The following is a 15505-nucleotide window of genomic DNA, read 5'->3' as shown; positions in this document are numbered from 1 at the left end:
CAGATACTGCAAGAAGCAAATTCTAGTACATGTACATACATACATAAAAAAATACAAGAACAGTTTCATTCAGCATACATTCCTAGGCCATTCACCATTCAATCTTTGGTCTCTGTGGCGTAACAAACAATCAAACCTCTGATAAGATCAACTTTACTCCGTACAAAAAAAAATCTATTCAAAATTGCATGAAAAAATTATTCTAAAAACATCTTCATATTGTGTTTGGTAGATCATAACTCTACCATTTACCAGGCATTCACTTCAGCACATCCTACAAGACTAGCACAATCAATTGAATTGATAGAAGTTTGGCGCGGAGAATTAACGGAAGAGGAAGTGCGCCGGGCGCATGCACAGTGCGATCGAAATTCTTAATTCGTATCAAGCGCGTCACACTTGAAATCTCAATACGGTTTCGTTGATTCGGATTAGCTGATTCGCATTCAATTCGGTTTAAGAACCGTGTTGGTTAAAGCGGATTGAGATCGGTATGAACCGAATTGAGTGTGACGCCCCAATACGTATCAACGTTTTAATTCGAATTCAATTCGTGTTAAAACCCCAGTGTGACCACGGCATAAGTGTACGAATAAATAAATAAATAAATAAATATGTGAGGGCCTTATTTGGAACAGGACCTGCTGTCACTTGTCTCAATGCATTGTGCAAAATAGCGTACTCCAATCAGTCTATTGGGGGTTGCATGTAGATAGCAGCAATAAGTCCCTAAATGCAGTTCATTAAAACTTCAGTAACGTTAGATCTTTAATGTAGCTCAATCATCGTGCCCATTTAACTAATGTATATTCCATTTTTCAACTTTGCCCGCTCCATGGGTATATGCTAGTCTATACTATAATGCGCGTTGTGGCCGCTGAATAGGAGGCGATTTTTGTTTCAAAATTGGGCCTCGAAAATGCGTCGAATTCTTGCAACTTTTGGTTTTGTAGGTGTGGATCATAAGTAAGAGTGTCACTGAGGGTGTCATACGTCGAATATCTTGGTGGTTTTGGAATAAATAACAACTTTTCAGAGAGCACGTCGACTGGAGAGCTCCGCTCATTCTCAAGAGCATACACAAACTTCACGCATATTCTCCCTGCCACATCAGTATTAGCTTCCAGCACGTATGTAGTGCTATACAACCTGGTCCATGGTGCAGGGTATTAGCAGGGAGATTAATGATTAACCTGTTCTATTTTAGTTCTATTCGAGAAACACTGACCTGAGTGATAAGGCAAATTCTGCAGAGTGGCCTACCGGAACATGCAGTCAGGGTATCAATAAACAGTTATGCCAGGATGGACAAAATATGTACAGTGGCCAGCGCTTGCTCTTTGTTATTCACAATGTGATCTTATTTCTGTTCCTGAAAAGTTGTTTTCAGTGTATTTTCTCCTTGAAATCGATCACTTCAGGTACTATTACTGTGCATACCTAGCTAAATTAGTGTCTAGTTTCGTCTCTGATGACCTTTATTTCGTAAAAATCGCTGTTTTTTTCTAAAAAGGTATTTTTGTGGTCATTTTGGCTGTTTATTTCGAGGGTACGGTAGGAGGTCATCGTTAACTCGATAACTCTTTTTAAAATGAAATAAAAGCGTTTTAAGATACATGATATGAATTGATATTAATATTCGTTAAGTGGGATTGTCGGTGGACGTTCATTGTTGAACAGTTGTGCTGGAATTACGAAAATATATCGATATCGTTGAGAGTTCATTCATTAGGGGCCTGTTCTCAATTTTCCTTACAACGCCTCTACAAGCAATTGCCACCATCTTGAAAAGCAGTGCCGCGGATGGCTATCGCATCGCCACTACGCATGAGAACACGATGGCTGCCCTGCGCTGCATTGATAGTTCGTAATAAATTCACATAAAAACACACCAGAAGATCTCCGATTTTATTTACAAAGATCATATTTTGTTATTTATTGATAAAACAAGCCATTTTACCACAGCAGGTGACACATATTAGGCCTGAATAAGACTTTAGAATTTGAAGTGGTGGTGACGATGCCGATATCCAAGATGGCGGAATTATACCAGTTGTCAAATCTCATCTATTTTGGGTAATTGCATCATTATTTCTTTTTGTGATTGGTGATTTGTAAAATTGAGAATGATTGAAAAATCTGTATTTTTTCACCCAAAGGCATGAGTGAACATTTGATAAGTTTATTGTGATTTAATTGGTAATTTGGTGGACATTTTGACAATTATATTTAGCAATATTTCGATAAATGCGGACCTGCTTCTTCCTCTTTTCGTAGTGACGGTGTTTCGATAACTCAGGTCAGTTTCACGGCAAAAATAAGTGGTAGTTTTGAAATTCGAATGTGCATTTATTGATGTAACGATGAAGTACATTTCCGAGAATAATTAGTGAAAGTTTCAGTAGGTGTCGATTTTTGTAAAGTAGTGTATGGGCGATGGATTGGCTCAGCCATGTGCTCGTAGGCTACACTACAATGCACGTGATTGATGGTTGAACATTCACTCTCGTTGACAGTGTATTATTGAAATATTTGATTGTGATGATGGTGTATTGTACTAGGCCTTGCATGCTCCCAACGTGTGGCATATTTCACATTGATACTACCAGTATCAATTACAAAAAAATAGATTGTGAGTAACAATAGGCCTACAATACAATCAATTCTACATGTAAGGGGGGTGGGAACGGGGAGGGGGGGGGGGGTAACTGTCTCGACGTCCCGTTAGGAAAAAAGGCTTATCCCGTTTCCCAATATGCAATTTTAGCCGAATCGTGACGCAAAACACGGCTTGTCTCGAATCCCGCTAAAATAAGGGTGTCTATCCCGAATCCCAACAGTTATTTTCGGCCCATCCCAGTGTCCCGAAAATACCCGTTCTCCCCCTCATAAATAGTAGACCATATTGTCACATTGATGTTTTCTTTCATTACAGTTAGACTTCGAGATCTACATTTTCGACAAAGGCCTGGTGTAATATTACGTACTTGATGAAGGTAATATTAATTTCTTCAAATTTGAAGCATGACGTTAATGGGGTACCAGCACAACTTCATTGACTGCTACGTGGCGCTGGTGGTAACTAAGGTATTGCATCGCTCATATCACTTGAAAAAAACATTTACCCTAATTACGACCAAAGCTGCTTAGCAGAGGGCGATACCTCATCAGGAGCGCCACAATCATATCATTGGTGTGAAAGCATTTGTATGAAGTTTTTCAGTTCTCAATGTGTTCAAAACCTTAATTGTGAAATTGTGCACTTCGAATTCAAATTTACGTCACTACGTTAGTTTGACATCCATTGATGTCACGGTAATTTCACTGTTATGCTGTGCTGCTTTCAGGTTTAATGACACGAATGAGTACAAGTACATTACATTTTTTCGACGAAGGCCTTCTGTAATTTCATACGCTTCTTACGGTTAGTATTGATTCATAATTTCTAGTAAAAAAGTTAATTTTGAAAGTGAAAAATATGTTACAATACAATAGACCTGCAAATACCATATACGCAAGTTTTGAACAAATATCACACATATTCCCCAGTTGACTTGTGATGATATTGATAATGGTGGTGGTGGTGTTATCATGTACATGGCTTCTGACGTAGTAAATGTTTTCTTTTCAGCAACATTCAATAGATTTATTTACTGTATTATCATTTCGACCAAGGCGAATTCGACACTTCAATTACACAAGGTTAGTAACTTTTGTTCACAAAATCCAAATGGAGGCAAATACAGAACAATCAAACTTAGTCATTCCAGTCAGTTACTGAAGCACAGTGAAAACTGTCGGGAGCAGTGCAACTGATGGCATGTCAAACTTCCAGTGACTGTCCCTGTCCATATATTTCAAGACAGTACAAATCTTGTAATCATTTTGTTTATGCAATGTACGTTATTATGTATCATTTCAGCACAATCAAACTTAGTCATTCCAGTCAGTTACTGAAGCACAGCGAAAACTGTCTGAATTAGTGCTGCTGGTGGCATGTAATTACTCTACTACCACTACCAGTGACAGTCAATGTCCATATATTTTCAAGTGTGCGAAATTAGTACTCGTCTACTTCTTAGTGTTATTTGAATGCAATGTATGTTATAAAAATATTTTTTCAACACTATATCAACATTCTCATTCCTGTCAGTTTCTGAAAATCAGCTAAAGCAATCGCTACCAATGCAGCTGATAACAGCAATTCTTTTTGTTCCCAATGCCCATCCATGACAATATATTTCACGCATGTGACAATCATGTAATCATCCTGTTTTTTGTGTTCTATTCATGCAATAAATAAATTCAGTATTTTCAAATCATTGGTGCTACAAAACTATTCTCATTATAGATTATTCATATTTTATAAAATGCTGTCATGTCAAATTTTGTGTCCTATAAATCATTATGAAGTCGGCATTTTATATACAACTTTTGTACTCCTCCTAAATAAACATACAAATCTTGTTTTATGTAAACTTTGTATATGTGACCCGTCACAGCAAAACCAGGCGCATGTCGCTCTGAGCTTGGCAGGTTGAGACGGACTGTTTGTTCATTTATCTATTGTCTGCCTTTTGTAAAATATGAGCACATCAATTTCTTCCATTATCTCCTGGTGTCATTTAGGCTCATCTCCTGTGCGACATGTACCTGGTTTTGCTGTGACGGGTCACATATTCTATAGATATACAACACTCTAATGTCACAATGCCTCTCTCACTCGCTTTTATATAGCAAGATGTATGAATAAACATGACACACCAACTATGTACAAAATTGCTAACAAACTGCACCATTTGTCAGTACACCACATGAAATACAGAGATATGTCTTAATTCTAATCTTTCATTAGCGACACCATTTCTTACCCGAGTGCCTCCTTCATTCATACATCTTGTACTTTAACTCAAGATACCCATCTTTGAATATTTTTAGCATACCAAGTACTACAATGTCAATGTATTGAAGTCATGTTCTTGTAGTGTTATTGGCTTTCTATTATCTTGTCAAAATACCACTTGGTTCTCGCAAAATCTCAATAAAAACAAATGCTATTGCATGTATTGCATATTCTAACAGCTATCCACTGTATCGATTTATCCATCATCTGTACTATTTGTCACAAAAATGTTATATTATGTAAATCATATTTCATTACATAATGCACACTGCCAATTACTGCTGAACCATTCATATGTCATTTAAATAAATAATTTTCAACTTTTTAAAACCGTCTTATAGTACTGTTCTTGTCACTTAGCTGAACCAATTGCTCTATAGCATGACATTTCCAGAAATGCCCCAGGGACTGAAAAGTGCTGTTTTAACAGAGAGGTGTCCTAAACTGAGAAGTCGAGTTGAATGGAAACAACCAATTTGGGACCAAAAACTACTGTCCTTATTAAAGAGGTTGTCCTCAATAGAAAGGTGTCCACAAAAAGTAGGTCCACTGTATATGAAAGTACAAGCCCTGGTACATGTAGTGACATCATCTACTCCTGATGTGGACACCTGCAAATGCAGCGACAATGTCACATCAGTTATTTAATTCATCGTCCTTTGTGCAGATGGCACCACCCATCAAGCATGTTGGTGACGAATAGTGTCGCAGCATTTCGTCACCGAGCTTACACGAAAATGCACTGTCATTCATTTAAGGAATTAATACCGAGCTGGCGGTCATTGGTTGTATAATCAAGACCGCTCGGGTAGACCGAAAATGCAGTCCAAAACCCGAGGCGCTTCGCCGAGGGTTTTGGACGTAATTTGAGGTCCACCCGAGCGGTCTTGATTATACAACCAATGACCGACAGCGAGGTATTAATTTCTATTCTAAAAGGTTTCAAAATTAAACAAATTAAATACGATTTGAAAGGTATGTTCCGTTTTCGTCAAAGAATGATCCAGCCTGGTGTCCGGAACTCCGCCATATTGTTGCTTGTGAAGATGACGTCACGCAGCAAGGGAATTCCCAGTCTGCTAGCTCGATTTCTACCATTTCCTCGTCTTTGACCTCTTCTGAATCCTGACTGACGACCTCGAAAGAGTCCTCGGGTATCCTCCCTACTTCACAAATCCCAATATATCGGGGAATACTTCAAAATCTCGTGTTCTTGACATTGTTTTGTGGGGCTGAGTCGTTGCTTCTTGGTGAAAATAATTCGTCTGCTAAAATTCAGAATTTTATACCTACCCAGGCGGTCATTGGTTACGATACCAAGACCGCTCCGATCAAAACGAGGCGTAATGTATTTTGTATTAGAAACAATGATATACTGTGACTAAGGCCTTTTAGAATCAGCCATAAGTGTAAGACTGTAGGGTTGTTTCCAACCAAAACATGTTCGAAATGTGTCAAGCATTCGGAACACCCAAAGACTGATTAGAGAAGTCAAAATTGAATGGAAACAACCAATTTGGGACCAAAACCAGTGTCCTTATTGGAAAGGTTGTCTTTAATAGAGAGGTGTCTACTAACGGAGGTTCCACTGTACATAATGTAGGAACCCTTGTTGTGACATTGTCCACTCCTCCAGCTGCACACCACCAAATCCACAACAATGTCACACCAGTTATTTAGTTCATCATGCTTATGGTCATTGTACTTTCATCTTATGTAAAATGTAACTTTTTACACGGTTTCAATAAACGATTTGTAATTTGTAATTTGTAAATTATAAATTTCACTAATAATTTGACGCCGCCAATTCCACTGGTCTTCGAAATACGTAAGCTACACTGTTGACGACTATGACACTCCTCACAAACCACATTGTGAATCAGACGCCGATAGGCTTGTTTTATTCTTTACTGACTGATGTTGTCAGTTTGAATTGCGTTCTGCATCTCTCCATGCGCCTGGCTTTGGTCCGACAGTGGCATTGGGTACGAGAGTGGGTAGGTGATATGCCTAATATGTGAGGGTCTTATTTGGAACAGGACCTGCTGTCACTGGTCTCAATGCATTGTGCAAAATAGCGTACTCCAATCAATCTATTGGGGGTTGCATGTAGATAGCATCAGCAATAAGTCCCTAAATGCAGTTAATTTCGTGTTTAACCTTTAATAAAACTTCAGTAACGTTAGAAATATAATGTAGCTCAATCATCGTGCCCATTTATCTAATGTATATTACATTTCAACTTTGCCCGCTCCATGGGTATATGCTAGTATTACTTAATGGGGACTCGACCGTGTCCCGGTGTTTATAAACTGAGTTGTTATCACTTTGACCTAGGCCTACCGTTTGCGAGGAACTCTGAGATAACTGTCCACTTAAAGGGAGGACGCCCGAAGTATCCATAATGTCCGATCTGGTTGGCCCCACGAATCCACCTTCCTTAGAAGGAGAGGATTTAGACCTGACTACTGAAATGTCCCCTTTTACATACTCATCACGGTCGCCGGGACCTGAGGACTGTTGACCGATACTATCCCTTGGTTCGGCCTGAAGTACAGTAGGCCTATGCCCAGCATTTTCATCCGATGGTTTGCCAACCCCACCAGTAGGCCTAAGCAACGGTATACGCAGGGTTGGACCCAAAACTAAGCTTAACTGAGAATAGTCAATTCTTGCATCCGCATATTCTAAAAAATCTGCTCCTAGGACCATGTCCACCTTAATACGATCACAAACATAAAACGAGAAACAAATTGAAAAACCCTTGAACCTAAGTCTAATTGAAACCGTGCCTAATAAAGGGATGTCGTGATTACTTGCTGACGATATGCTCTTGACCTTGCCCTCCGCTATATCTTTGAGGTCAAAACTGGAATCCCATTTCTGTAGTAAAGACGGGGTGACTAACGACAAACTGCCCCCGGTATCAACTAAGGCCTCGAATCGCACACCCTGCATCTCTAGGTGTATCATATTTGCTTCTGAAAAATCTTCTACCCTACCTACTTGTTTCTCTGTCGACTTCTCCGACTGTTTGCATGCATGCATATCGACCGATTCTTGAAAACTATAAGCTTCTGGTTGAACAAGACCTACTTCGGGTCGCAAATCCTGGGGTGAACACCTTTCCCCCTTGGTTTCATACCGCACTTCCTGTTCTTTCACTATTGCCTCCAAATACGCCTGGAGATTACCCCCATCAGCATCTAGGCCTGTTTCATCTTTATCTAAGGAACTGTTGCCTAGACCTTCTTCTAAGCTACGGGTAGTATCCTGACTACCCGGTCCTAATGTATCTCTAACATACTGCTGGAATGCCCGTTCTTCATCACAGGGCACCGTGTCGAAACTATTAACATCTCTACTGAAGGTACTCGAGTCACTCGTTTCCCAATTGTGACCCGTATTGCCACCATATAATTCACCTATGTTATCAGGATACCATTCCTGACTCTCTGTGCCCATATAAGCCTCGGATTCACACCCCTCATATCGAGACCTGATTTCAGCTTCCTCAGCATAACTATCATATCCCCTAAAATCTCCAAAGTCGCCGTCATCATATGGATACCCATCTAGATCGGTATCAAAAATACAGTCAACCTCCGCATATTCCTCATCTCGGTAGTCTTCACTAACATTTGATCTACCGCTAGGCCTATATCGATCACTATCCTGCCAGTCCAAAGTACAAAACTCGTCACTATCAAGATTGCCAAAAGTATAATCTAAATCACTAAAAGCACTATCATAGGCATAAACGTTACTAATAGAGAGTATTCGCACCAGTACATTTAGGCCTAACGACTACATTTAGTCATCCGTAACCGTGAAACGGTCAACGTTTAATTTATCGTGATTTCGCTGATAGATTCGGTTAGCCTTTACGGATAGTTAATAGACAAGGTTTATGTAAGTTTCCCTTGTAGAAGGCAGGTACCTTCAATTTGTCAATGGCATTCGACAGGTTAGGTAATTATTTTCTGAACTTTGAACGGGTCATGTCCGAGGAGACCTACAAGTGGTAAAGTGAACAGTCGACGCTCACTAGACTTTCAACATGGACCTTTTACAAATGGCAGTCGAGGAAGAGGATGAAGATCTTCTATACATTCTTTTTCACGATAGACCACAGGAACGCGCGATTACATACGACCCTCAATGGCCGAGGTTTAATTTGGATGAGCTTACTGATGACCAGTCATGGTTCAACTTTCGGTTTAGGAAGGAAGAACTGTATCGTCTGTATCGCTTGTTGGGACTTCCTGATGTGATAACTGTAACAAACAGGTGCACGTGCAGCGGACTCGATGCATTGTGTATGGTTTTAAGGCGATTTTCGTATCCGAACAGACTGAGCGATTTGGAAAGGTTTTTTGGACGACCTGCATCTACCATGTCAATGGTGATTAATGAGACTATAAGCCTTCTGTACAACACTCATGCTCATCGTTTGAGGACTCTCGACAACCCATGGCTGGGTCCCGCACAACTTCAAATCTATGCAGACCAGATACACGCGAAGGGTGCCCCGCTGCTGAACTGCATAGGTTTCGTAGATGGCACGGTTCGTCCTATATGCAGGCCAACACGCCATCAACGCGTGTGTTATAATGGGCATAAGCGTATACATGCGATTAAATTTCAGTCAGTAGTCATACCAAACGGGTTGATTACGCATCTGTATGGTCCACTGGAAGGGCGTCGACATGATTGCGCTTTGCTTCGTATGAGTGGACTGATGGAGCAAATGGAGGCTAGAGATCTCACTGATAGGAATGGCCTGCCATTTGCAATATACGGCGATCCGGCTTATCCCATTCGAAGGTATCTGTCGAGTCCATTCAGAGGAGCAAACCTGTGTGCCGCAGAAGAAGAATTCAACAGGAGAATGTCCTCTGTCCGTCAATGCGTGGAATGGGAGTTCGGAAATTTGGTGCAAAACTACGCGTTTTTGGACTTTAGGAAAAATTTAAAAGTACTGTTGTCTCCAGTAGCCAAGTATTACTTGGTAGGTGCTATTCTGGTCAACTGTCGTACATGTGTCTATGGCAATCAGACGAGTCAGTACTTTCAACTGGACCCTCCAACTTTAGAGAACTATTTAGCCTGAACTTTGCGTTGTAAATGTAGAGAAAATATTTGAATTGTGCAAATTACAGACGAAAAGTCCAAATTTATTCTGCGAGTAATTATTTATTTGTCAAATCTTACATCGTTGCGAGCAGCATCTAATTTTTGTTTTTGTCCAACGCCATCATCATTTCCATCATTTGCTGATCCCTCTGGATCCTCGCCTCTCTTTCCTTCTTTTCTACCTCGAAACGCTCTTTTTCAAAGGAAAGTTTATCTTTTAGATACGTCACGTACTCTGCAGAATCAGTTCGACGCTTCTTCGTTGCCGGCTTGGTGGTGCAATTCGCAGCTGCAAAAAGAATAGTGTACCCGCCGTTTAATGCAGAGTCGGGTTATGTTACATGTAATACAATGTACGTATTGTCAATCAGTAGCTGCCATTAAAGCGAGTTTCATACTTTCGTGAAGAAGAAAAAGTTATTCTTACCTTTCTTTCCATGATGTTCGAGATTTTCATCAGCTCCGTCCAACTCACGATCAAAACCATCCGCGTGTTCTTCCGGATCGTCTCTTACTTTCAGCGTCTCCATAGCAGCCTGGCGTATTGGTCGTCCCTGGGCTTCCTTGAGATCGGGTTTTTCTTCCTGCTTTTTGGCCGCCCTTTCCTCGCTAAGGCTGGCCAACTCAGTAAGCAGCTGGGCTCGCTCGTCGTATTCCTCATCTGTCCCAGACCTAAAAAGTGACACAAAAGTTGATGAGTAACATTGCAGGTCCTGATCAAAGGTCAGCGTGACGCATTTTCAGCCGAGAAAGAAACTGGGAGTATAAATTATAAAATAGTGTTTTAATTGGTGCTAAAGCAATGGAAAAACACATAGTACATGTATATACTTGGACCAATTTTTCCATCAAGAAAATGATATCTCCCTGGTAACTTAAAATCACCAAGGGTCTAATGACACAGAGTGTATGGGGCCGCTCTTAGCCACATTTGTGTTACACTGCAATGATTCAGTGTTTAAGATATACTTACGCTCTAAGAGATTTCAACTCGTCCTTCGTATGAGCCTCTTGGAGAGTTTTCACCCTATCCTTGCATGCCCGGAGAGTGACAAAGCTGTCGCGCTTCACCTCCGTCAAAGCTGTGTTCACATGTTGGTGGACTTCATCCCACGGTGGCTTAGTTGTTGGTTGTACCGCAACCAGTTCTCTGAGAAGAAGAATGTCAAGTGCTGGGAAAAATCGAGTAGGCGCGTTTTTTTTGTTTGTTGACTTGCTGGTACTTGCACCTTCGGTCGCCATGCTAAAAGAGAATCATGAAAGTTTTATGCAGGCCTCTTTTAAAATCATAAAATTCCATTTAAAGAATACGAAATTATTTCCGAAACAAAGGATTAATAACAAATAGCTACTTCTGGCACTGAGATCTACCACCAGAGAAAATCAAGCTACCCGTAGTGTATTTTACCAAACATGCTAAACGCCATTCACCTTGCGGATATCCAGCTTGTTATGCGTGAAATGCAGACGGCTAGCCAAAAGGCCTCTTATAAGGGCCTGTGTACACGTAACGACCGCACAGAAGTCGATGACTTAACAGTGCTGATTTTGTAATCAGTTAAATTGCGAAATGCCTCTTTTGACTGCCTTGGACATCAATGAAAAAGGCACTTATAGACGGCTATAAACAAGATATTTAAAAGTGAAATAAACATGGATACAAATGCCAGAAACGAAATGTTTCACAAAAATTGCAAAGATATTTGTTCATTTATGATTTTAAAAGAAAAACTATCATTGTGGGAAGATTTTTTTTGGATAATCATGCTGTTTTGTCAAACCGTTTTTCACTCACGTATTGTAACTAGCTACGGATAATAATCTCTCCAAACCGTATGTGTAAACGTCATAAGACCGCAATATTTGATGACCTAAATGTAGTCGTTTGGCTAACCGTGCGGGTGCGAATACTCTCTATTATCCTGCCCCTGACGACGTATACGACTACTCTGTAAATACCCGGGTCCATGAAATTTTAAGTTACCGTGATCATGGGCCCTACCAACTAGTTTAAACGCTGAGAGTACGAGGGACCCTGCCGGCTAGGCGGCTGACTGCTTCTTGGACGGAATGGTGTAATATTATCGTGGGGACCCGACCTGTCCTGAAAGTTAGGCCTGTCCCTAGGTGGCCCATTATACCAAGCACTTGGCCTCGACATAGGCCGATACACCTGGGGAGTATAAGCATTAGTCTGAGACTCGGATCTATTCCTAGGACAATTTCTTGCGATATGATCTAAGGAATTACAGGTCCAACATGACCTAGGGACCTGTTGTTGCCGGGTGGTACCTGAACAGACCGAATAATGCTGCCCGCCGCTGCGCAAAAAACAGGAACAGTGACTCTAGTTGGAGGAAATACCGGCGCCTGCGCAATGAACTCAGAAATTTGACCCGTGACAAATACAAAGCGAATGTAAACAATCTTGGATCAGAAGTGCGTAGAAACCCAAAACGTTTTTGGAACTTCTATCACGCAAAAACCAAATCAAACTCTGTACCAGAGACAGCGAAGCTGGGCAATGAGTCTTTTGTGACTCCTCTGCGCAAGGCAAATGCCTTCAATGGTTATTTTTATTCCAATTTTTCTCATCACAACGACTTGAGAAAACCTGATGTTACTATGTATGATAATTATAACCTTGATTCTGTTAACTTTACAGCAGTTGAGGTGAAATCGGTATTAAACAGGCTGGACAAGACTAAGGCCTGTGGGCCTGACAGGGTCTCTAATCGTGTTCTGAGGGAGTGTGCCTCTACACTGTGTTCTTCACTCGCATTTTTATTCAACGTTTCAATCCAGACAGGTGTTTTACCAAACGATTGGAAAATCGCTAACGTTGTGCCAGTGTACAAGAAGGGAGACAAGCATTTGATTTCAAATTATAGACCCGTGTCTCTCCTATCTGTGGTTTCTTAAGTAATGGAACGTTGCATTTATAACAGTATCTATCCAGTCTTAAGTCCGTCAGTCTATAAAGGCCAGCATGGCTTCTGTAACAGGCGGTCAACGGCCACTCAGCTTGTTCAGTTCCAGCATAGACTGGGCCAGGTCTTAGATAGTGGGGGTCAAACTGATGTTATATATTTGGATTTTGCTAAAGCTTTCGATTCCGTTCCCCATTGCGTCTTATTACATAAGATTCGTTCCTTTGGAATCTGTGGACGTCTTCTGAGTTGGTTAACGTCGTATCTTACAAATAGGAAGCAGAGAGTTGTGATTAATGGCTCGGAGTAATCACTTTTAGATGTACTGTCTGGTGTGCCGCAAGGGTCAATTTTAGGCCCTCTTTTATTCTTATTGTACGTAAATGATATTGCTGAGGTCGTTAGTGACGGTACTGCCATGGATCTTTTTGCTGATGATTCCAAAATGTGTAGGGAGATAGAGTCTGTAACCGACTGTCTGCTACTTCAGACCGACCTTGATAAATTGTACGCTTGGAGTAAACGGTGGGGCATGACATTTAGCCCAAGCAAATGCATGGTCATGAGTGTTACTAGGAAGTTAAATCCGACACACTTCTTTTACAATATCAATGGTTTTGCATTGTCTTGGGTTGATAAATTCAAGGATCTTGGTATTGTCTTTTCTTCGGACCTGTCATGGTCATCTCATGTCAATGGTATTGCAAGCAGTGCAAGTAGAATGTGGGGTATGATCAGGCGTGTATGCGGGCGTACTGCAGACGTTAATTTGAATATCATGTTGTATAAATCACTTGTGCGTAGTCGCCTTGAATATGGTACGGTGGTATTCGACACACATGTGCGACGTGATCTTGAAACTTTAGAGCGTGTCCAGCGGAGGGTGACTCGTCACATTTTAGGCCCTGATATGCCATATGTGGAGCGTCTGCGAGCGTTGTCTCTGCTGCCCCTGTCGTACCGTCGGGAAATCAAGGATCTAGTTTTTATGCACGATTCTTATTATAATGTCCTGGATTTTAATGCACGTTTTTATATAACCCCGGCTGTAAGGGGCGACGGTTTACGACTGGCGCAGCCGAGATTCCACTCGGAGACGTTCGGTGCCTCATACTGGGTGAGGACACCGAAGCTGTGGAACAGCCTCCCGGTCCAATTACATAAATTGAAAAAAATGCATTTTAAATCGTCCCTTAATGTTTATTATTTTGACAGGTTGGATCGTTTGGATGTCGACGACATGTGCACTTTCGTCACTTTCTGCCGTTGTGCAAACTGTCGGCCCACTTAGTGCGCATGTCGCCGGCACCCCGACGACACAACCCATATTATCTGGTGCCATATAATAGGTCTCGACCTACATGGTTACCAGTGTAATGCATGTACGTTTTATTTGGTTCATAATTCAATGTCTTGTCATGTTATATCAAATATTGTACATGTATTTTACACGAATAAATACATTTTACACGAATAAATATATCCGTAACCATAAAAAAATATTTAAAAAAAAAATATTTAAAATAATGATGCGACCCTCCACATTTCTGACAAACCACATCACCCCTCTGGTCCCTAGCTGCCCTAAAGTTAGGATTACGGCCCACCTGCATACTCAATGTCTGCAACTGCTGCCGCACCTCGCGTAATTCCCTTCGAACACTTGACTCATCCCGGCCCTCGTTATCTGACAAGGGCTGTGTCTGACTTTGGCCCTGCCCCATGGTCTTGAATGACTCAAGCTTGTCTAGCACCGCTATGATGCCGACATTGGTGGAAGCATTGGCGTCAAGGCTCTGCGTGTCCTCAAATAATTTCGCTGCCACCAAGGCCTCATCAAAGCTAAGTGGTGCAGCTCTTAAAACATGGGCTCGAATTGGTGGCCTAAGGCCACGGATAAAATAGCTTAATTTTTCAGGAGCTGATACATTCAAGGCCATGGAGGCTTGGACCACCTCCTGTGCATACTGATCCACCGAATCTGAGGGTCCCATCTGCTTAGACATGAGAGCATTAAGTTTAACAAACCTAAACTTTTCATTTTCGAAATGACTGAGGAAAGCCTCGGCCAGTGAATCCCATTCTGCGCGGATTTCTGGGCGTAAGTTTAAGAACCACAACCAAGCGCCTGAGCGCATATTTAACCCAAAGACAGCCACGCGCTGTTCTCGGCTTAAACCTTTCGTTTGCGCGTATAGCGAAAAACGGGTGAGCCAATCTCGGGCCCCAACGCTGTCCTTCATGCCTAACCAGGGTTCAAGTTTAAGCTCAGAAAGTTTTACGCTACTGCCAGTAAATTCGCGGAATGACTCTCTAATATCCTCCCACATTGAGCGGGAGCTTGGTACCTTCCCCCCATTGCCGTTTGAACTTTCCGTAAAGGAGTTAGAGGCCATTTTGTCGGTACTTTGATTGACTTTAGGAGTGGACGTTACGAAATCAACGTCAGTGTGAGTTTGGAAATTTTTTGATGGGATTTTTAAATCCGTTTGAGTGTGAACTGGTACTTTTTGGATTGGACTGTCCGGAAACGTAA

The 15505-nt window shown here is 41.3% G+C and overlaps 1 protein-coding gene and 1 long non-coding RNA gene across 4 annotated transcripts; one reads left to right on the top strand and one right to left on the bottom strand.

Moving 5' to 3' along the window:
- The first annotated feature begins 2254 nt into the window (after positions 1–2254).
- LOC135486425 (uncharacterized) lies at positions 2255–5189 on the top strand. 3 transcript variants are annotated; one of them, XR_010446700.1, is made up of 4 exons: positions 2255–2299; positions 2936–2996; positions 3348–3424; positions 3632–5189. It is a non-coding gene; the product is annotated as an uncharacterized LOC135486425 (long non-coding RNA). The 3 variants fall into 3 exon arrangements; XR_010446701.1 differs by lacking the exon at positions 2255–2299 and having other exon boundaries at positions 2851–2996; positions 3632–3702; positions 3923–5189; XR_010446699.1 differs by lacking the exon at positions 2255–2299 and having other exon boundaries at positions 2851–2996.
- A 4489-nt stretch (positions 5190–9678) lies between these two features.
- LOC135486725 (uncharacterized) lies at positions 9679–11609 on the bottom strand. The gene is made up of 4 exons (XM_064769795.1): positions 11471–11609; positions 11013–11282; positions 10467–10711; positions 9679–10328 (listed from the first exon to the last, which is right to left on the bottom strand). Exons 2-4 carry the CDS (start codon positions 11279–11281, stop codon positions 10135–10137), a joined length of 708 nt encoding a protein of 235 aa, XP_064625865.1. The 5' UTR covers position 11282; positions 11471–11609; the 3' UTR covers positions 9679–10134.
- Positions 11610–15505: the final 3896 nt, after the last annotated feature.

The sequence above is a fragment of the Lineus longissimus genome, chromosome 4 (genome assembly GCF_910592395.1).
Source record: "Lineus longissimus chromosome 4, tnLinLong1.2, whole genome shotgun sequence".
Lineage (NCBI taxonomy): Eukaryota > Metazoa > Nemertea > Pilidiophora > Heteronemertea > Lineidae > Lineus > Lineus longissimus.
Note: the sequence above shows the minus strand (reverse complement) of the source record. Positions and strands in the feature narration are given on the sequence as shown.

Excerpts from the sequence above, each read along its gene's own strand:
- LOC135486725 (XM_064769795.1), bottom strand. The coding sequence starts at position 11,281 with ATGGCGACCGAAGGTGCAAGTACCAGCAAGTCAACAAACAAAAAAAAC. Across the intron at positions 10,712-11,012 it reads GAGTTGAAATCTCTTAGAGC|GTCTGGGACAGATGAGGAAT; the intron begins GTAAGTATATCT and ends GTCACTTTTTAG. Across the intron at positions 10,329-10,466 it reads CGAACATCATGGAAAGAAAG|CTGCGAATTGCACCACCAAG; the intron begins GTAAGAATAACT and ends TTCTTTTTGCAG.